This window comes from Chelonoidis abingdonii, chromosome 15, assembly GCF_003597395.2.
Source record: "Chelonoidis abingdonii isolate Lonesome George chromosome 15, CheloAbing_2.0, whole genome shotgun sequence".
NCBI classification, from domain to species: domain Eukaryota; kingdom Metazoa; phylum Chordata; order Testudines; family Testudinidae; genus Chelonoidis; species Chelonoidis abingdonii.
Window position 1 is genome coordinate 36,957,052 of NC_133783.1, and position 24,083 is coordinate 36,981,134.

The 24,083-nt window shown below is 41.2% G+C and overlaps 1 protein-coding gene across 1 annotated transcript in view; it reads right to left on the reverse strand.

The window, feature by feature from the left end:
- The window catches only part of ADGRA1 (adhesion G protein-coupled receptor A1), a 495,656-nt gene extending 472,843 nt beyond the window's left edge, over positions 1–22,813 (reverse strand). The window contains exon 1 of the mRNA XM_075072712.1: positions 22,545–22,813. Coding sequence (XP_074928813.1) covers positions 22,545–22,765 — 221 coding nt within the window. The 5' untranslated portion in view covers positions 22,766–22,813. The remainder of the gene's footprint in view (positions 1–22,544) is intronic.
- Between the last annotated feature and the right edge of the window lie 1,270 nt (positions 22,814–24,083).

Sequence of the window (24,083 nt, forward strand, 5' to 3'; positions counted from 1 at the left end):
TAGGAGCACTCGGGGCTGTGACTCCTAAGCTGGGTGAGTGGCTCCAACAGATCCCAGGAACAACATCAGAGCTCTCTGTCCAGAAGAGTGCAATGCTAGGAACAGCTAAGATACTGTGCAGAACCCTCAAATTCCCAGGCCTCTGGTAGAGGACCCGAGGTTGAGGAAGACACATACCACCCATAGGGGTGAGAGGGGAATTTTATTTTTTTATATATATATTAAATTGTCAACTTCAATCAATCATGGAAGAATATGTATGTTAAGATGTATGTGCATAAATAAGAAACAATGATTATCACAAATATAATGAAAGCCATTTTTAGTAGGATTTACTTTGACTAAATGCCTGAAAGTAGTTATTTTACAGTAAATGTGTTCTAAGGCTGAAGATCCTCTCATCAGGCCAAAGAATCCTACCCCAACCCAGAAATCTGCATCTAGTCCATAACTTCTGCTTGAGCTATAAGTAGGGCTTCTGATCTTAGGTTTTAGCCAAGAAACAGTGCGATAAAGACACCCTAGATACAAAAAAAACACATAAATTTGTGTGATTTCTAAAGCACACTATGTTGCAGATTAATTGGGCCATGTAGACCTGCTGGTGCACACAAAAGGTTCCCTAATCCACTTCAAAGTAGTGTTTCAGAACAGCACTACCATGTTAAATTCACTAGGGAACATTACGCATATTACTCATTGCAGTATAGAAAAAGAGAAAGTCCTAAAACCCTGATTTTTGAACAGCTATATAAAACTACACAACTGCTAAAAATAACACCCCGCAAAAAGAACAGGAGTGCTTGTGGCATCTTAGAGACTAACAAATTTATTTGAGCATAAGCTTTCATGGGCTACAGCCCACTTCATTGGATGCATAAAATGGAACATACAGTAAGGAGATATATATACACACACATACAGAGAACATGAAAAGGTTGGAGTTGCCCTAGGAACTCTAAGAGGCTAATTAATTAAGATGAGCAATTATCAGCAGGAGAACAACAAAAAAAAAAAACTTTTGTAGTAATCATCAAGATGGCCCATTTCAGACAGTTTGACAAGAAGTTGAGAGGATACTTAACATAGGGAAATAGATTCAATGTGTGTAATGGCTCAGCCATTCCCAGTCTCTATTCAAGCCCAAATTGGTGGTATCTAGTTTGCATATTAATTCAAGTTCCACAGTTTCTCATTGGAGTCTGTTTTTGAAGCTTTTCTACTGCAAGATTGCCACCTTTAAGTCTGTTACTGAGCGACCAGAGAGGTTGAATATATATGTATCCTTACTATATGTTCCATTCTATGCATCCGATGAAGTGGGCTGCAGCCCATGAAAGCTTATGCTCAGATGTAGTTGTTAGTCTCTAAGGTGCCACAAGTACCCCTGTTCTTTTTGCGGATACAGACTGACACAGCTGTTACTCTGAAACCCCACAAAATGAACATAAAAAGTAGCCCTAGTTAGAGGGTATCTTTTAGAAAGATATCCAGTCTTGATTTAAAGACTTCGAGCAATGAAGCATCCACCACAACCTTTGAGAAGTTATACCAATGGTTAATTATGCTTACTGTTAAATTTCCATCTTATTTCCAGCTTCACTGGTTCTCAATATTCCATTTTCTCCTAGGTTTCAGAAACCTCATCGCCATGCAGGTACTCTTAGATTATGATAAAGTCACCTCTTAGTTTATCCCAGAGAAAGTTAAGCAGCATGAACTTAAGTTTCTTACTATAAAGGCATATTTTCCAGACCTTGAATCTTTCTTGTAGCTCTTTTTTTAACCCTTTTCAATTAATCAACATGCTTTCTGAAGTGAGGACTCCAGGACTGGGCACAGTATGCCAATCAAGATCTCACTAGAGCTATACGCAGAGATAATGCCACCTCCCTATTCCCACTTGATATCTCTTGCTCATATATCCTAGAATGTTTGCTCTCTTAGCTACATCATCACACTGGGAGTTCTTGTTCAACTGATTGTCTAGCATTACAGCTAAATCCTCTTCAATAGCACTGCATTCCAGGAAACAGTCAGCCGACCTGCAAGCGTGACCAATATTCTTTGTTCATGGATGCAGGACCCTGCATTTGGCTGTGTTAAAATGCTTGTCTGTTGTTTGTTCAAATAAGCCCACCTTCCCTCATGACCTGATCGGTTATTATTTACCACTCCATCAATTTGTGTGCCTTCTACAGATTTTTATATTTCCTTCCAGCTCATTGATAATGATACTGAATCGCACTGGGTCAAGAACAAAGCCGTACAGGACCCCACTAGAAACACACTCATTGAATGACTCCCCCTCATTCACAATTATTCTGAGACTTATCAACTAGCCAGTTTTTAGCCCGCTTAATCTTAGTGATTTTCTACAGAGCTTTTAAAAAAAAAAATCAGAATATCATGCAGAGCTCAAATATCTAAGTGAAGTCCAAATATACTATGCCAAACACACTTTCCCTTTATCAACTAAACTTGAGGCTTGTCAAACAAGTTTATTTGTTAAGATCCATAAACCTGCACTACATTTTGATAAAAAAAAAAAAAAACACAACACACAAACCCCATACCCAGAAAGGTAAAAAATTGGATTCAAGGGCATTAAAACCTGGCTTTGGTGACAGGTCTCAAAATGGGGACTATTACCATTGAGCAGGTGTGTTTTTAGTAACATATCGCATGAATTGGTTCTTGGTCCTACTCTGTTTAACATTTCTATCAATGACCTGGAAGAAAACATAAAATCAACACTGAAAGTTTACAGAGAATGAAGATACAGCAAGTGGTAAATAATGAAGACGACAGTATTACTGATCATTATTTAGACTGGTTAGTAAACTGGGTGCAAACAAACAATATGTATTTCAATACAGCCAAATGTAAAGTTATACCTCTAGGAACAAGGAACATAGACCATGCCGTTACAGAATGGGGGACTCCTAAGAAGCAGTGACTCTGAAGACAACTTGGGGATTATGATGTATAAACAGCTGAACCTGAGGTCCCAGTGCAAAAGGGCTAGTGTGATCCTTGGATGTATAAATCAGGGAATCTCAGACAGGAATAGGGAGATATTACTTTTGTATTTAACATTGGTATGACGGCTGCTGGAATACTGTGTCAACTTCTGGTGCCAGCAATTCAAAGATTTTGATAAATTGGAGAGGGTTTAGAGTTGAGCCACAAGAACGATTAAGGGATTGAAAAAACAGGCCTTATATGCCCAAGAAACAAACTATTTAGCTTAACAAAGAGAAAGTTAAGGGGTGACTTGATCACAGTCTAGAAGTACTTACATGAGAAACAAAAATTTGATTATAGCCTCTTCAGTTTGGCAGACTACGGTATAACAAATCCAAGCTGAAGCTAAACAAATTCAGACTGGAAATAAAGTGGTTTTTTTGTTTGTTTGTTTTTTAAAACAGTGATGGTAATTATCCACAGGAAAAAATGTAACAAGGGTTGTGATAGATTCTCCATCCCCAGCAATTTTTAAATCAAGATTGGATGTTTTTCCTAAAAAACACATGCTGTAGTTCAAACAGGAATTAATTCAGGGAAATCTTATGGCCTGCATTATACAGGAGCTAGACTAAATTATGACAGTGGTCCCTTCAGACCTTATAAACTCGGAATTTAAGATTGGCATAAATTACACTACCATCCTTTAATTATTTACCAACTGTATTCCATCAGCCTTTGCATTATTTTGCCTGGGATTAAAACCAGGCCAAGTAGCCCATAGTTACCTGGATCATTCTGCTTACCTTTTTAAAATATTGACACTGATAATCAGAAATGAGACTTGAAGCAGAATTCCTGCTGCAGCTCACCCTTCACCCAAGAAAGGTATTGGACAAGCTCAGCAGGCAATGTCGTTTCCTTTATCTTACTTCTCTTTTCAGATACTTCAGTAGGGATGTGCATGGCAAACTAACAATAAAAGATTGATTAGAGATCATACCCAAGTTTTTAACTAGTTTATAACCATCAAGTCAGAGGTGTCTATTTTTATCAAATACACTCATTCAAATCTTGGTTTTGAATATCTCAATGTGCTATAGTCATATTTCTATTAAATAAAGACTTATACAAAGTGACTAAATCTCATCTACATTCTTCCTATACTCCATGTAAGCAGACCATTCAACTCATTTTTGCCAAAACTCTTAGAATAAAACAGTTCTCCCTCTATGCATTATGTTATATCCATATATCACTGACTATAATGAATGTGTTGTTCTATCCTGAAAACTGACCGTGTAGAAATGGCACAGTTTTGTTTAAACCCTCTTCCTGTGTACTTTCGGAGTTAGATATTCTCACTTATGTTATAAGAAGTTTTTAATGCTTTTCTCTCAGTTTAGCTGAGATTTATTCTAGTCTTTCTTTTTATATCATTAAACAGAACAGCTTAGATTTTGGGAGAAAACAGAGTAATCAGCTAACTTTGTTTTGTAGTTTAACAACAACAATTAATTGGATAACAACAAGAAGAATATAAAGTAACAAAAAGTTACACTATCCCAGTGAGTTAATCCCTTGTTTATAAGCTATCTTCTTCATGTATGTGAAACGTGCCTCCAATGGCACATGACTAGGATTCCTCACCGAATTTGATGCGCTGGTTTGCTCATTACCTTTCCCAGTCCAGGCCACGTAAGGACAGGAAATGCGACATGAACACTGATCCTGGGTTCAATCTGCAACCCAGCTCTAGTTGCAAAAACTTCCAATGATAAGCCCATTTAACTCTGCCAGCCCAGAACACTCCGGACTGCAGAAGATACCATAACAAGACACGGACGTCACAATTCGTAAAGCTCCATAGACCACATTCAGCAAGTTCCACGCAGGATCAGTAACTATGCAAACCCATTGAAGGCAATGCAGTGACATCTGTGGCAATTCATAACCCACACATTGGCCAACAGAACCTTTATTTTTAGTCACTTTTCAGAGAAAGACTTCACTTTAATCACTTCTAAATATAGGACTTTATATGTTTTTTTTCCTGTAAAACACTAGCTCTACATAATCTGAAATAGTGCTTTGGAAAGTTATAATTTAACACATCAAAAGAAGTAATTTATTCAAAATTTGATCCTGGCCTTTGATTCATTTTCATTACCAAAAATCTTTGAAACCAAGTATTAGGTGCCATAATGATATCAACTAGTAACATTAGGCTGGGATTTTCAAAGGAGCCTAAGAGAGTTAGGCACTTAAATACTGGTAAATTTCAGTGGGATTTGGGAAACTAATTTTCTTAGGCTCCTTTAAATATTTCCATTTTATTTTTAATATATTATAAAGAAGCACTCTACACAAGTTACTGATGCTACTGTAATGCTTGAGTAAATCAAAGAAATGCTTAAAAATCAAGATGCCTTACTGAGCGATTTGCATTTAAACCTTATAAAATGTTGCTGTGGACACTATTTTATGACAGGATTATCTAATGAACCAATAATTACACAGGGGCATAAATCAATCAATCAATCAGGAATTGTTTCTGGAAGAACAGCCAATTAGAAACAAGTTTATAATGATAATCTGATGAGCGTGAAATATTCAAAAACAATGACTTCACTTACCCTGAAGTATTCAAGGAGATAAACAGCTGATGTGTATCTGTACCAAATATGCATCTCTCATTTATTTACTGCTTATTGTTATTTTTTGTCCATAAAAAGCTATTTTTTTTACATTCATTTTAATGAACAATCTTGCACAGAATGGAGACAAAATAAATGCTCGCTTCTGCATTTTCCTGCATATTTGATATTACCAAAGGGTTTACCTATGCATCGTGTTTATTGTGAAATTAATTGGGATTTTAAAAAACATATTAAGTGACAGAAAAAAATTAGTGTACTTGCTGGTCTGGAAAATGTTCTCACTTCTTTCCTTTCATAACGCAAAGAGCTTAGTTCTAGATGTTCAAGTTTTTCCTTGACACAGACCTTGAAGATTAGTGATACAAGAGAGATCTTTAATAAGATCTAATTTTAATAAGCAATTAGTATTAATTCAATACATTGTCTGGGTTAGCTCATACATATTATATAATTTTATGAAATATTGGTAAGGCGAGGCATCAGAGATTCAATCTTCTGACATTTCTGTCCCAAGCCTTGAAGTCCTGTACTGGGTACTCTGGAGTACCTAGGAGGTGCTCTCAATCCAAATTCTAAGTGGGCAGCAGTGGGACTAGCATGAGTGCCCAAGCTGCTGAAGAGAAGATGATGGGAGTGAATTAAGGTCACAGAATCATCCTTTGAAGATTGTCACCTGCAAGTGTCCTTAAGAGCCCAAATCTTCCAGCCACTGAAGGGAAGAGGTTCTGGAGCAGAGGTGGGCAAACTACGGCCTGCAGGCCATATCCAGCCCGCAGGACCATCTTGCCCGGCCCTTGAGCTCCCAGCCAGGGAGGCTAGCCCCCTAGCCCATCCCCTGCCCCGCAGCCTCAGCTTGCCATGCCCAGCCCATCTCCGGTGAGGATGCCATGGTCAGCTGCTTGCTGGGGCACAACGAGCCCCTCACTGAGGGCAGGTACTGTGGCAAGCTATGGACCTGGAGAGCCCACCTGGCACTGCTGTGAGCGGGGTGCACCCTGCCAGCCGGGCCCACTGTGTGCTGAGGACAGGAGAACCTGCACAGCGCCATCTAGGACAAGCACCTCTCCCTGCCCTGGATCCGCAAATTCCCCGCGTGGGCCAGTCTTCCCCAACTTCTCGGTGCTGGCTGGAGGCCGTGTGATGTTCCCCTGCACTGCAGCTCCTCTCCTCAGGCTGTCGTTCCCCCCTGCTCCCTATGGCCCCCAGAGACCCTCTGCCCCTTATCCAACCCCTCGGCCCCAGCCTGGCACCCTTAACACACCTCTCAGAGTAGCGTATCTGACTACCCCGATCCCTCCTGCCTCTTTGCTCCCATCTCTGCCTTCTCCAGTTCCTCTATTCTCCACTGCCAACGGCTGGTTCATAAACTCCATCTGCCCAGTAGAAGACCAAAGCAGTCCTACTGTCATCACTGCAGTTCCTCCTGTCTTCTCAGTTCATCACCTAAACAATGGCCAGGAAATGGGAGAATTCTAAGTCTGGTTTTACTGAGCAGTAGCATCATGGTGACTCCGTTGCCTCCCCTCCAATTGTCAGCTGGAAGGGATAGACACTGCAATCTTCCTTGCCCCCGCCCCTCCACCCAGGGCTGGGTGTTGATAGCATGCAAAGGTGAGCGTGGGAATAGGGTGGCCAGGTGCCTGGTTTTCAACTGGAAAGTTTGGTCAAAAAGGGAAATGAAAGTATCTGGTCAGATCTACTGACTGAACATGCAAAGTCCTGTTACTGCAGGCAAGGGTGGCAGGGTCATCACCTGTGTCAGCCCCTACTATGATCACCAGATAGCAAGTGTGAAAAATTGGGACAGGAGGTGAGGGGTAATAGGTGCCTATATAAGAAAAAGCCCCCCAAATCAGGACATCTGGTCACCCTAGTCCCTACTCAGCCGGGGCCACCTCTTACTTGCATTGAGTGGCTGCAACTCCCAGCCAACAATCCGCAAGCAAGTCCCTCCCAACCCAGGCAGAGGAGAGAGAGAGGGGTATAGCAGTGAGTGATGGGGGAGGGGGAAAGTGGAGCAAACAGGGCATGGGGTCTGGGAGTGGGTGTGTTTTGGCACTCTTTTTTTTAATATTACAAAGTTGGCAAGCCTGGGAGGCAGGGGAGTGAGGGAGAGGAGTTCCCCTCTTAATCCTTTGTAGACCCATATAACTACTCCCATGACTGTTACAGAAAATAGAGTAAAAGTATGCAGCATGTTCATAAAATGTAGCAATTTGAGGATGAAATCTCTCCAGAATGCATTATTACTTCAGTTACTGTCTTTGAGCCAGAAAACTAAACTTGTCTATACGTAAAACAAATTTAAGTTTAAGAGATCATTTCCCTCCTTTCTGTGGGATTGCTGGTATCATTCCCATACTTTTTACAAGCTTACCATGTCATTTCACCTTAAATCAAATTAATGAATTGGTCTCAGATATGGGGGCTGCGGCTGACAAATCCATATCACTATCGCAAAAGCAACCATTTCCCATTTATACTGCAGATGGTCTATAGGAAAGAAAGCACAGTTGACATATCCACTAGTGTTACATTTATTGATCAGAAATGTGTGAGCGTTTTAACGAGCTAGATTCTGAACTTCTGGTCCGTGACTAGCATCCTCAAGGGAGGATGAAAAAAGGAGTAGGAACTGGGAATGCATGAAGGTAGAGGTGAGTATGTCTATACTACCCGCCAATCCGGGTTCGATGTATCGGGGATCGATTTATCACGTCTTGACTGGACACGATAAATCGATCCGCTAATTGACACCTGTATTCCACCGCGGCAAGAGGAGTAAGCGGAGTCAACAGGGGAGCCACGGAAGTCGACTCGCTGCCGTGAGGACAGCCAGGTAAGTCGAACTAAGATACTACAACCTCAGCTACGCAAATAGTGTAGCTGAAGTTGCGTATCTCAGTCTGAACCTCCACGCTAGTGTAGCCCAGGCCTCAGAGACAGGGAAAACTGGAAGGAGAACAAGGAGAAAGTACGAATAGGAATGCAATCCACTATCAAGGGCAGAACGATGGAGGGTGAGACAGGGAGACTGAAGAGCAGAGGGACTGTCTGGGGACTGAAATACAATAGAGGAAATCAACATAGGGTCACTATGGATGTACTTCTTAAAAACCTTTGTGGCAGAGAGACATGTGGGGAAGGAGGAAAGACTAGAGAGTATGGGAAGGAAGAGGAGAATGAGTTTGGGAGGAAGAGGGAGGAAACTTGTGGATGCAACAGTGCACACGCAGACTACAACAGCAGAAGATGAGAGTGACTATGGCTCACCAGTGGGAGAAGTAACAAAGAATGAGGCTCTTTTCCAGCAGTTAAAGCTGAGCCTCTTAAGTAGGGTGTTCTTTAGACCAAAAGGTAAAAGATAAGAGGAACAAGGCTCATGTTTTAGAGGAGGAGGAGGAGGATGAATATATACTTAGAATGGGTATACCTGTCCTCAGAAGCTCAATACTGCATTCCCCCAGGTAACTTTTAGGTACTATTGCAAGGAAACTCAGTTTGTGTCCTAGTATGTCTGAGAGTGTTAAAAGCTGAAACTGGTTTTTGTTGTGCTGTTGATAAGTCAACATAATGGAGAGAAAGTTTTGCACGCTCCTTAGGGGGCATTCTTCCCATCATTTTTCCTATATTTGTCCAAAATGCATAAATAGAGCCTGGTGAATAGTGGCCCTTTTCGGTTCACTGGCAATTTTGAAAAGGAAACTTGTGGGGGGGGGGGGGAATTAAAGGTAATTTTGAAACAAGTATTTCAAACTGAAAAATCAAAATGTTTCATTTCAGTTTTTTTGTCATCCCCCAAAGTGAACAATTTGGCAAATCAGATACAAATGCATAGTAGGTTTTGGTGTGGCTGATTCTACACAGTCACCAATTTTTGACAAAACAATTCACACAGCTCTAGCTGCAAGGCCTGCCACAGTGCTAATTGTGTTCAGATTTGAGGTTTGGGAATCTAATCCCCATTTCATGTATTGGAAAGTATAAGGTCACTTGCTGGTTTGATCTAGGGTAAATGGTGGATTCTTTGTAACTTGAAGCCTTTAAATCATGATTCGAGGACTTCAGTAACTCAGTCAAAGGTTATGGGTCTATTATAGGAGTGGGTGGGTGAAGTTTTGCAGCCTGCAAATGTGTAGGTCAGACTAGATCAGTGTTTCCCAAACCTGGGACACCGCTTGTGTAAGGAAAGCTCCTGGTGGGCTGGTGGGTTTGTTTACCTGCCGCATCTGCAGGTTTGGCCAAACACAACTCCCGGCCAATGGGAGCTGCTGGAAGCAGCAGCCAGTATGTCCCTCGGCCCGCACTGCTTCCAGCGGCTCCTATTGGCCTGGAGCAGCAAACCGCAGCCAGTGGGAGGCGTGATTACCTTCCGTGTCCACAGGTTCAGCCAAACAAACCGGTCCGGCCCGCCAGGGGCTTTCCCTACACAAGTGGTGTCCCAAGTTTGGGAAAAACACTGGACTAGATGATTGTGATGGTCCTTTCTAGCCTGGAAGTCTATGAGCTTTTCCAGTGAGTTTGTAGCATATTTGTTCTGCCCTCAAACAAAATGCTAGAGTTACTGTTAATTTTCAATTAATATCTATCGTCAGGGAGCTAATAATGTATAGCAATTTGGCAAACTGTTTAGCTCCTCTGATGAAGGTGTACTCTATTTCCAGTTTTTCAGGTCCAGTTTTAGGATATCGTCAGGTTTAGGTTTATTTTCCCATTCTATTATTTAGGTTGGTGCTTACTTTAATTCCAATATATATAATCCCTTTGTCTTTCCACTTACAATTCCAGTCTATGCAACAACCACTGATGCACCTATTTTGAATTGGAATTGGTTTATCTTTATATAAAAGAAGCTATTTATAAGAGGGTCACCTCTGCTACCTTGATTCTGTGGTTCCTTCCTTTTGCAGAAAACTCCTCACTAGCCAGGGAAAACCATGAAGGTCCATATCCTAGTAGCTCTAGAGGCCCTAGGCCATCAAAGTTTTTCAAAGCTATAATGCTGCATTAATAATGAAGAAAATCTCAGCAAGCTGGATTCTCAGTTATGCTGAGGCCCCTCTACATTGCCAGAAGGGCCTTAGTGTAATGGGGAATTCAAGACAGTATATTCAGAACTCTGGAAGGTAAAATACAGCAAACCCCAACGCCTCAGGATTTACCGAGGGACAACTTTTAAAAAATAAGAAAAATAAGAATGTCCTTTTAAACCTTATGTGCTACCTGACAGCAAGAGCTAAATTTTATCAGACCCCAGAGTAAATCTCAGAGTTTTTCACAGGTTTTTATAATAAGACTGCCACAGTATAATAATACAGCAACAAATCCCACAAGTCTTCACCTGCCTGTGTTTTGTTACTGACAGAACAGTTTACACAGTTGTCATAAACAGATAGCTAAGGGTTAATGTTTCTTTCACCTGTAAAGGGTTAACAAAGGGAATCAAACACCTGACCAGAGGACCAATCAGGAAACAAGATTTTTAAAAGCTCAGGGAGGGAATGTTTGGGTGTGTGTCCCTTTGTCTGTGTCTCCGGTCTGTCTCTCGGCTATGAGAGGGATCTTTCTATCTTCAAGCTTCTAATCTTCAGTTTCCAAGTTGTGAGTACAAAGGTAGAAAAACAATAGGCTTTTATTGTTTTTTTGTATTTACATGTGTGTAGTTGCTGGGATGTTTAAATTGTATTTCTTTTTGAATAAGGCTGTTTATTCATATTTTTCTTTTAAGCAATTGACCCTGTATATTGTTATCTTGATACAGAGAGCATTTTTATGTCTTTTCTTTCTTTTTATATAAAGCTTTTCTTTTTAAAACCTGTTGGATTTTCTTTTCTAAGTGAGGCTCTAGGGGATAGAAATCCCTGTGCCAGGATTACGGTCTTTCTCAGGGAAAGACTGGGAGGGGGAAAAAGGAGGAGGGGGGAAGGTAAATTGCCCTCTCTGTTTTGTAATTCAAGGAGTTTAAGTACAGTAATCTTCCAGGATAACCCACGGAGGGGAAGCCTGGGGAGGAAGTAAAGAGAAGACAAGGGGAGGGGGGTTATTTCCCTTTGTGGTAAGACTCAGGGCATCTGAGTCTTGGGGTCCCCCCAGGGAAGGTTTTGGGGAGACCAGAGTGAGCCAAACACTGGAAATTTTTGGCTGGTGGCAGCGCTATAAGATCCAAGCTGGTAATTAAGCTTGGAGGTTTCATGCAGGCACCCACATTTTGGACTCTAAGGTTCAGAATTAGGAATTATGCTTGTGACAACGGTGGACATAATCTTATCTGAAAAAGAATAAACCCAGTTTAATACAGACAAGTAACTATCATCAGTGTTACTAGGCTATAATAAAAACATCAGAAGTGGAACAATGGCATGAAGTACATTCACTATTTGGAGATAAATCTCTCAGCTCAGTCTCAGGCATAAGAATACAGTAGGAAGCAGTAGCATGTTACCTGAAAATCAAAAAGCTTTAAGTGAATATTCTCTATATTAAGAAGAGAGAGGATATGTGGGGGGGTGGGATTCAGAAGAGTAGGAAAGTGTTTGAGAAATCTACAACTCCACATTAACTCACAAAAACTTGAAAGTAAATTTACAGAACACATGCTGTCTTGACTAACCTTTATTTCATTGGTCAAGTATGACTAGGGAGGCAGATAGAAATACATAAAATAGTCTGCTGGCTCATGCTGTAGAATTACTCGTCGGGGACAATGAAAATGAAGGAGAGCTAAGATATGAAGTGGCAGTTGCACACAAAATTAAAGACAGAAGGCACAAGCACAGATGCTTGAAAACATTCAGAATTAAACCAGCGGTGAAAGTCAAGTCAGTACAGTGCTCTAAATCTCAGGTGTGAGGCTTACTCATTTCTCTCATGTACAAATACTTCTTAGGGGTTGTTAAAGCAGAATAGCTGTCTCAGTGGAGAAAATCTGCCCTTTTAGCTTCTGGATTTATGCTACAAAACAGCTGTGTATAACAGAAGCAGGGCAAAACACAGTCTGAGGAAAGAAGGATGGATTATCTGGAACAGGGACAGTTTGAGCAGCTGTGACAAGGCCCCCGCAGAAGAAAATGGTGTTATGTCTACAGAAATTTTGCTCAGGAAGCTGCTGGGTCCTTCGGTGGAGGGATGGAGGCAGCTGCAGAGAAGTGTTCTTTTTGGAAAGAGGGGAACATAGGGAGCAGAGTAACTGGAGAAACCACTACATGCGTCACAGGATAGGAAGGGGACAGAGAAGGAGCAGAACAACCCTAAGTTGCATTTTTCTCACAAGATGGGAGGCAGGAAGCATAGTGGCCTCAGAGCTGCTGCTCCTCTAAGAAGGAGAGGGAGCAACGAGCAGAGTGTCCTGGCAGAAGGGGAAGCAGAAGAGCCCTACAAAAAGATACTTGAAGCAGAAATCATTGATCTGATTGGGAAGGGCATAATTAATAAGAGCATAATTGACTGAGAGGAGGGAAGATGTGACAATGGAAAAAATCAAATATACGTAACTTTGGGGGGAAGTATTTTTCACTTGGGATAGTAGGTATAAATTTTGGAGGCGCAGATTCTCACTCTCTCTCTCCAGGTCACATGAAAATTGAGAGTACAAGCTGTGCCTCACGACGACCAACGAAGACAGTGAGCCCCTGACTATCCCCCGTCTACACCATATATATTGATCATTCTTTAAAAACATGTGGAAGATACCAACATTTCCAGCAATGCTGTACATGTGTCAATGTTACTTTTGAGCATCAATTTCATCACCTGCTTTTTAGGGTAAAGTCCCTTTCAGTGGCTGGAAAAACGTACTATGATCCCTGAGAGGCATGAACTCCTAGAGTCTCCTTTAAGAAGAACTTCCACATACATAAGTTACCTATGAGAGCTGGAATAAGACATATAACCAGTTGGTGGGCAGGATTTCAGCTAGTGACCAAGGGTGGGATCCACAAAGGTACTCAGGTACATAACTCCCATTTTTAGGCACCACTGCAATTCACACTCCCACTTGGCTGCCACCTAACACTGTAGGAGCCTAAACTCATTTGGCACCTAAGTTTTTTCCTCTGGGCACACACACTGCAACTTCATTCTAGGTGCCTGGATACCTATCCGCTGCCTGAGCACATGAACTGCTGCCTCATTCTAGGTTTCCAGACATCTCCTGCCAGGTGTCCAGACATCTCCTGCCTAAATCACAGACTGTTTCCCAAACCAGAAAGATAGGAATTCAGCTGGCCAAGTTACGTATGTGGGCCCAGTCCAGTATATGATCTCTGAGTATGCCTACCATAATCGGGCCCCTCGGGCACGTTCACACAACACAGCCATGTGCTCAGGGGGGAAAAAGGGAAAACCTCCCATGTACTCTTTAGCCTAGTGGATAGGGTACTCAGCCAGGAAGTGGGAAATCCCCAGTTCAAGTCCCCTCTCCTACTGTGAAGGAAAAGGATTTGAACAGGGATCTGCTAACTCTCATGGGAATGCCCGAACCTCTGGGCTATAGAGTCATTCTTGCACTCTCTCGCTCTGGCCCAATTAAAGTCAACAGCTTCAATAGGAGAGATTGAAGGTGCCTGCATCAGAATATTCCATAGCCCAGTGATTAGCATTCTCACCCAAGAGGTAGGGGACTCCTGCTCAAATCCCTTCTAACCTCAGGTGGAATACCTGACTTGTGAATATGCCACATCTTGGGTGAGTACCCTATCCACTAAGCTGTAGATTAGACAGGAGATCCTCCTGCCTCCCCCACCTCCAGCTGTTTTTATTAGGATTCCATGTGCAACTAAGGCAGCTGCCTTCATGGATCACTAGCAGAGTTAGGCAACTAAGTTTGGTCTCTATGGAGGAGCCCATGTTTGAAAGAGGCACTGTGCTTAACACTCATCCCTCTGGTTTGGGTCTCCCGTTAGCTATTCTAGGCAGCTTCCCACCTAGCATGCTGGCTTTGTGGACTGAAAGCTAACGCACCTCTCTCTTCATTCATTGTAAAGAGAGCCTAAGCCTCTAATTTAGGCTTCGTGGATAGCAAAGGTATTCCTATGATTTTCCAGGCCCCTAAAAGTTTCACATCATTGCGCTCCACATTGCAATGCCTCCTTCCCTTCATGAATCCCACCCCAAGTTATTGACTGCTTTAGAACTGCCAATGATCCAAACATACGATCCTACCCAGACACAACAGATGGGGGTACATGCACTTGACACACACAGTTTGATTTTTTTGCCAGGTATATCTGTTGGGCATTAAAAATAGATCTGTGCAGCATATATTGGGCTAACTTAGCAAAACATGCAGTGACATTTACCAAATCTCTTCTTGCTTGACAATCAACTAAGGTCAATAATGGATTAACTGGCAAATTATCCCATATGGCAGAAACCCACATGAGGGAGGAAATTCGCAACACAACACTTTACCAAGGCCTATATTCCCTGTTAAAGGTATATACATATATGTTTACATACATATTTTTTCCTAAGCAGTCTTAAGTCTTTTGTCCCTCTAGAAAGAGCCTACCCCAAAATTAGAAAGTCAGCGATATGTAAGTTGCCTAGTCTCTGATATATATTCCATGTTGTAGGTGAAATGATCAAATAGATAAGTGATCCAAATAAAGATACAGTCCTGGGCCTCTAAAGAGTCACCTGTCTAGAAGAGGAAGAGGGACAGAATGTTTAGGCTGTGGAACTGCCTGATCACTTATTACCCTTAGATTAGTAAGAATGAAAGAGACAAAGAAAGAGCCTATTATATATTTAAGAATTTATTATGAAAAAACCCAAGCCAGTTATACTGTATTACGAAGTAATATAATAGCTCCCGTATTGCGTCTTTGGCATACCAAACTGGCATTAGCAAGGCTAAGGGTCAAATTGAACTCCAAAATGTCAGGATTTACTTATTCTATTAGGTACTGTCAAATTAAATAGAGAATTCAGGGCTACTTTTCCCCTCCCCAGAAATAACCTCACTCAGGATGTCTGTCTAATGGAGAAAATAAAACATTTAAATTCATGGTATTTTGTATTCATTCTGGGTATGTCTAGACCAAGAAAAACAGTCAATTTTAGGCTGACCTACAATGCCCTACACAATCTCATCCCGCCTGACATCTCTACTCTCTTTTCTTCCTGTTTTCCAGTCACCACTCCCTACCACTCACTTCATCTTTCTCACATCTTCGGTCAGTTTGCCCTTATGCTTGGAATTTCTTTCACCATGGCTGATTGTCCCTCCAACAAATTTTTGGAAGGCTGCATGGTCCAGCACATGGATAGGGAGCCAGAAGACCTGACTTTCTATTCCTGTCTCTGAAAATGATCAGTTGTATGACCTGGGGCAAGTCACTTAGCTCTCTTCACCTTAGTTTTCCCCCCTGTTTAATGTGGATAACAACTTGTCTGTCTTTATACGGTGCCTTATGAATGATCTACAGATTACAAGTGTTACACAAGGGCTAAGTATTATTAAAACATTTTTGAAACCCATTCTCAGGAACCCTCTTTTTCCATTATTTCCTCACTAATAATCATCTTTTGTTCATCCCTGCCTTCCTAAAATATCATCTTGCCTTTGCTTGCCTTGGGTAACTTAGATTGTAGGCTTTTGTGGACATGAAATGTGTTTTATACTGTAAAAGTTCAGTGCAGGAAAATATATTTGCCATATTATTTATTAATAACTATTATGAACCACAGCAGCATAGAACAGGCAGAGACAAGACAGGGCATGAAACAAATGAAGTATTTTTTTAAAAAAGTATATAAAGCAAGTGCTGATATGACATAACATTGAAGTAATTTGGGAGACAGGGAAAATGTGGTAAATTCAGCCTTTAGAGAATTGTGCTTTGAGGATGAAAACACTGTGTATTATCATTATAGCAACCAAGCAACTCTGAAATTAAATATCTGAGGCTCACAACTGCCATTGATCTATGAAAATGTGGGTCTTCAGCTCAGCACATCCACTGCATTTGTGATAGTTATTTACTGTTGTCCAAGTTCTACCTTTAGTGAAATCTGTGTAACCCCATTTAAGACAGCAGAGTTGCATAGGGATAAATGAGAGAGAATTTGTCCATAAACAGGGAGCTGGTGTGAGAAGAGTGCTAGGTTTTCTTTCAAAGGAAAAAGTAAGTTAATCAGATACCACTATCACGAACAGTTGGATTTTAGTAATATTTTGTAACTATATCACCTTCCAGTCTAGGGTAACATGGCATTTAATTAATAAAAGAAGTCACAAGCCAAAAGGAAGACGGTATTATCCTCATTTTACAGAATGAACAAACAAAAACACCAGAGGCACAGACAAGGTAAATGACTTACCTTATTAAAAATCAGAGAGACAGCAACTCTGTGGTAGAGCTGAGAACAGAGCCTAGATCTCTTAATGACTTAGAGGTTCTTTAGCCTCTAGACCACAGTGCTTTGCAATGAAGGAGTTGAGTTGCCTGTGTATATCTGAGGTCAACAAGACCAACTATCATGTTATGTAGCCAACCATAACTGGAATGACTCCAGAGCCACTTCATAGCTTGCAAAGACCTTTCCGATTGTGTCTCTACACATTTTTAAGTTGCATCGGAGATCCAAATGCAAAACCAAGCAGTCGACCGTATCATAAGGATTTTCATTAATCCACGGGCATTATGTAGGTCCGCAAGTCAGTGAGGGCTGATCCAGCAGTCCATATTTATCCAAACTTCCCTACTGACTTCTAAAAGCAATAACGTGCATCCAAAGAGTGAGGTCCTGAATGGATCACTGTAATTCACTTACCAATAAATCTTAACATCTAGAATACCCATTTTCACAATGACTGGAGATTTTTTTTTTTTTTATAATTCTTATCAGTATTTCTGGGCATATGTTTAAATTAAACAAATAAAATTTAATACATGTAATCTCTTAATGCTTTTAGAGCACATTTTTAGGAGACAATGAAACAAGTGGTTACTACCCAAAAAGTTGCAATACATATTGTTTAATAATATTGTGAGAGTTTGGACCATCAGCTCAAGAGCTAACTCCTACATCAACCAGAATTTAGAGTACTCATGAGGGAGAGAGAATCTCATCTGTTGCACACTCTCATGAGCTGCAGGTGCACTCAAGAAACAGCATGGACAGGATCTGAAAGGGCAGTTCCTCAGCCAGATGGAAGATCACCACAGTGCAAAGTGTTTGTGATTGGAAGGAAGTATGGAAGAATACTGGAGTGCTCAGAAGGGTACTGTCCCATTAGGAAAAAAAGAGTACTATGGAGTAGACAGCCAAAACAAGTTATATGGCAGGCAAATGCTTCTAAGACTTAGATGGACAGGGTCATAGGATGATCTTGTTTGATCATAGAAAAAAAAAATATAGAAACTCACTCATATTCAAAGCTGAGGGGAAATCAAAAGACAGATCTGCCTAAACTTTAAGTTAAGTTTAGATACAACAGTAACAACAATAAAAAAAAAAAAAAAAAAAAGATCATTGGTCCTTTTCATTTAGTGTCTTGTCTCAGAAAGTGGACAATACCTTAACCAACTGCAGACTGATCTGCACAGATTTGGAGTAGGATCAGACTTTTGCTGACCCCTCTCAAGAAACATGAGATTGGATTACCCACATCATTAGTTTACATAACTACAACTGTCTTGAACAATATTTTGTCCCTTTTATAATCCAGCCAGATATTTGTCTTTAGTACCTTTCACGGCAATGAATAAAGTCTCTCTCTCTTTAAAAACAAATACCCACCCACGAACATGGTTATACCAACTCTGTTGTACAGAAGTGAAATGTGGGCACTGAGGAAGGCTGAAGAACACCAGACTATGGTGTTCAATTCTCATTTTATTTTTCAAGATCAATCTCCTTCTCCATAAGTACACTTTAAAGGCCGATACAGCAAAAAATAATAAGAATAAAGTATGCAAGCCAAATACACAATTTAAGAAAATATAAACTACCACCAAGAAAAGTGAACACATGACATAAAAATCCCATTAAGATCCACTTTAAACCCAAATTAATGAAATATGCCAAAAGCAAAATGAAAAACGCTACATTATGTTACTTCTACTCATTGGGTCTGCACATCAGTAGATGTATCAGTGTGGAAATAGCAGATGCCGTAATTTAATGCCGCTTTGTGACAACGGTATACTGCTGTAGAAAGAAGAAAAGTAATCCCTCTGCTACAAAAGGCACATAACTCTCTGTTGCAAGTCACTGAGGAGTATCACTGTAGATCAGAACAAACTCATTTCAATAGAAGATACACACTTACTTTCAGAAGCTATAGTAAAATTAGACAGCTGTTTTATCCATTTACAGTTCCTATTTCAAAGGCAGTGAGATAAATATTGAATACAGATAAACAGCACATCCAGAAAATTTTAACAAATTTCTTTTTTAAAAAATTAGGATGGTATAGCTGACAGACCAGCTCATTTTCTTAATTTTACTTCTAGTAAAATTCCCTTAATTTGTTGGGACCATCTGACATTTCATAGTGCAAATATTACTGAAATGTAAAGTTTTTGAAAACTCTATGAGCCCAGATAGTGACAATCTCTCCCTCCACTCAAACTGAAGATAATAGGTTAATACACCACCCAAAGCCCACTGAAGTCAACGGGAGTCTTTCTACTAATGTCAGATCAGACCCTAAATTAGCAAAATATTTAGTAAAATTTATGTCAAATCCTGCCAAGTCTGCCCATCACAACCAACTCCAATAGTTAATCAATTTAAAAGACTTTAAAACAAACTCTCTTCCCTCACAAAACACATATATTGTGTTAAATTAGCTGATAAACTGCATCATATAGCATTATGTACATATGTACTTAAGATGAAGTTATAGTGCATACTATATCCTTTATTGATTTAAGAGATATTTATTACTTCTTAATGGTGGTAATTTTTCGTAACTGCCCACTAGGGCTATTGGAATATTGTAACAATTTGTCTTAGATCTGCCCTGCCAATAAAATAGCACCAAAAAGAAAAAAGCAACTATTATTGAATGAATTATTAAAATCATAGCAAAATTATAAAATTTCATACACTTATTTTATTAAATGTTATTGCATCTGAAACACACATGACCTTTATTCACATCTATATTTCCTAACTGTTAAAGCAATCCAAGACTTTGTATTCCATATGTTACAGCTTTCTCTGTAGGCCAATAAAACTGAGTGGATATAGGCAGCGTGTTTTTACTAGATCTTTTTACACCTCAAGTTTTAAGTCTTGTTTTACCTTCAAGCATTAGCTTCTAACTATAGATTTAAGTCTTGGAAAAAATATAATCTCTTTAAATGACATGTAATTTAAAAAGGAGGCATTTAGCAGGCATAAAACATTGCAGTCACTTAAATAGAGCAATTTTGAGCATAAGAAATTGAAAATTTCTGAAACACACATTCAGTTTTGAAGTCAGGAGAAGTTGGCTCAATAACAGGTATTACCTCACCCACCATGTCTCTCACAGTTTTGGTCAGTTAGCTATAAATAACTTACCTATTAAGATTAAGTGACTTTCATATATCACTTTCAAAAGTGTAGCACGGTGTATTTCTGATACTTGAATAAGTGTGTTTGGGTGTCCTCTGAACTGTATGGTATTATCTACCTTGAGACTAGTGCCTTAAATCTTAGATATTAGTGGGCAGATCCTCAGCTGGTACAAATTGTCATTTTGGAGTTATGACAACTTGCATCAGCTGAGGATCTGCCAGTATATATTCTTTTCTGCACTACCATCTTTCAATAGTACACTCCTATTTGAAACACTGTCACTGTTAATCCTACATTAAGCATGCTGAATTCACTTTCTGGTACAGTTTAAAAGTATAAATGACTATAAAAGAAGTGTCTCCAAAAAGTCTGGAGAACTTTTTGCAAATAAATATTTAAAAATAAAGCACAAAGAAACACCTTGTAGACATGCACAATTAGTGAGTTTCTAGAAATTTCTTAAGCAATGGAAAAAAGTAGTTAAGTCTGCACAAAATCTTTTTGGAAAGTTAGAATGCTTTACATTCTTAAAGAAAATTATAAGCCATGTAAGTAACATTGCATTTATATGGTAGTTACAAATGTATGTTGATTTAATAAAGTTATTCTACCTCAGTTCAATTCTTTGAAAAAAGTGTAGTTATCACATCTATATATTAAGCACAAGCTTCCCAGATGAAAGATCAGCATAATCAGTTTTATGCAACACCTGACCTGGATCACACTCAGCACATGTGCACATTTACAAACACAAATTCCCCAGATGTCATAAATTACTATCTTTACCACTTGTCTCCTAAAAGTGTTGACTTAAAGAAAGTGCTGTGAACAGTGGAGATGTTCACAGAATGAGTTGTCAAATGAACTAAATTCAATTGCATAGGATCCGTTGGATATATGCATCACCTGAAAGGGAAAAATGTCAACAATGTTAATGCTGGGTCCGTTACAGGAACATTACTGTAACCTCTCAGTGACAGAGGTACAAAATAGCATTAGTTATGTTTACTTAGAATGAATATCATATATTCAAGTTTGTGTGTGTGCAGCAGGCAACACCATATTTGTTGTCCATTTCCAAGACACATGCAAGTAAACAATGCACAAATTAAGAGTCATTTCACCACTACTGGATTACTTAAATAACCAAAAAGGTATGCAGACAAACATATAGACATCTCAGCTTCCAAACTTTAATTAGAGAAGAAAACATCAATTTCAGGTAATTTGTTAAATAACCCTTAAAATACAGCTCAGCAGTACAGATGGCATGTTTTATCATCCTGGGGGTTGGAAATTATTCTGTTTCAAGTTTAAAGGTCCATTGGCTGGTCTAATCAGTTTTGGTACCACTAACATTTTCAAAACCACCCTACATGGTAGTATGCAATTTACATTGTAGTAAATTCTGCTTCCCAAAAAAACAAACAAAATACCAACAAGAGTTTCTAAGCTAGAAGTGAAAACAAACTCAAATATTGTTTAAAAGTAGGGCCAGAGTCAAAGATATTACTCCCCCACCCAGGTTGATTAGAGAAACAAGGTGGGGGAGTAATATCTTGCATAGGACCAACTTCTATAGTTGAGAAAAAACAAGTTTTCCAGCTATACAGCTCTTCTTCAGGTTTCCTCACTCACCTGGTCTCTCTAATATCCTGGGCCCGACAGGGCTACAACTACATTGCGTACACCCACTTTAATCTCAGTTTCTACTCCCTTTTTGACTGTGATTAAGATGTTTGATGTATATTTCATATTCCATATGTTTTGTTATGCACAATGAACCATTTCCTCTTTTGGCACGGAGAAGTAGCTTTCTTTCCAACTTTTACAGACAGGAGAAGGTTTGAGACCGATACTGCACAAACTGTTAGTTTATAACGTTTTTTCCTAGGTGGGCTTCTTTGGTCCATTACTGTCATTTCTTTCCCAGAACAGAAATAACACGCTCTTTAGAGTCCAAGCTCCCCCGTCCCCTTAGAAACTGTGACAGCTGCCTGGAAACCCCAGTTATTAGATTACTGCCTATAGTTTGCATCGGGATGTATGCGCTCTTTGGAAGAGGAGATGCATCCCCGCCTGGAGTCGGTGAGCAGCTCAGCGAGGTATTTAGTCATTAAACTCCCACACCTCAACTTCCAAGCGCCCAAAGTGTCCTCCAACGTGGGCTCTCTCCCAAGCACGCCCTGCTGCCTGCCTCCTGCATTAGCCAGAGGCTGGCATCTCTGATCCTACCTCCAGCCCTATCCGACCACCTCCCGCCGGCAGCAAAGCCAGACCCTTGACAGCTGAGTTTCCTTTCACACGCTCGCCTGGCCGGCTCCATTCACACACCCCCACACCGGCTGTTTATCCGAGTCAGGTTCCACACGTGCACCCGCAGCCCAGCCGGGCTGTACTTACAGAGACACCGTGCGGCTCGGCAGTAGAGAAGGCTGCAAAGTTTCGACCAATTCCCCCCCGCTGCAGACAACTTTGATACGGACGGTTTGGCGGCCGGGCCCCTTGGAGCGCTGCGCGGTGCAGAGGCAGCTGTCAATGATCAGGTCCGGGCAGTTCCTGCTGGCCCAGGACAGCCCCGCCAGCGCGGCCGCCAAGCAAAGGCAGCGGCAGAGCCCGTGCATGGTGGAGAAGCGGTCGCCGCGGCTCTGCGCTGCTCATGGCAAGCTCCGCGCACAGCCCGCCCCGCCTCCTGCACTGACCCACTGCCGGTAGCCGGGTCCCGCGGCGGGGAGGGGGTCCCCGCCTCCTCGCGGCAGCCACACCAGGCGGACCCGCGGCTGGTCACTCCCAGCAGGAGCCTGGGCGCCGCCCTCGGCTCACCGGAATGAAACTCCCCCGGGGAGGGGAGAGTGCCTCCCCCCTCCCGCCGCGGCCTGTCAGTGCGACCCGCCCACAGCCAGGCTCAGCCAGCAGCCCCGAGCTGAGCGGGTGAGGTGGGCTTGCAGCTCGCTCGGACCGCGCCTGGCTGACCTGGCTGCCCTCTGCCGCCCACTCCCAAGGGGTAGGGCCGGCGCTGAGCGTGGGCTGGTGCTGCACAGGGCGAGCCCCTCCGGGGCAGTGACAACGTGAGGCTGAGGGGCACCGTGGGAACCCAATTTGCAGCCAGCCTCCTCCTCCCCCTCACAGATGTGGGTCTGGAGACCGGAACTGAGTGGGGAGATGCCATTGGGAGTATCTTGACCATGAGTTTGTGTTTAGGGAGTTGGATTAGGACGTTGGAGATCTGGCTTCATTTCCCAGCCCTGCCACTAATTTCCCTTGCGACTTTAGGCAATTGGCTTCATCTCTTCGTGCCAAGTTTTTTATCTGTGAAATGGAGAGAATAGTTAATTTTAAATTAAGTTCAGCTTCGCTTCATCAGTGTTACCGGCTACTACAAGCGCTGCCACAGAAAAGTTTACTGGTGTTGCTGCATTAAGGCAGCATAGCAAAAATACACAGAAGCTCAAACAACAAGAGACTCTGCAAGATATAATGTTTACTTTCAACATACATGTACTCCAGAAAGCCATACAGAGCTGAACAAACTGGGCTGGGGTTTATTCAAGTGTTGTTCCAAATCTACTCCTGTTAGTTTAGCCAGCCTCACGTGCTCTTTCATTCCCTTTTTGTGAACACTCATGTACGTTTGTTTGCTCACAGACCGCCAAGGTTAGGTTGCTAGCAAAGATTAATTTAAATCAAGAAACAAAGATCCCAATCCTGCCCTGACCGCTGTATGGGCAGACCTGCCCACAGTCCCGTTGACCTCAATGGGGCTCCATGCAGAGGTCTCTTGAGTGTGGTTCATTCTCTCATTCCCCATATATATATGTAATGTATTTTTAACCTAGGCTGAAAATTGTTTATAATATGAGCAGTCATGATCTCTTTGCAGACAATTCAGGAACAGAAAAGAAGGCTAACTTCTCAGCATAAATTACAACCAACAATTCATCT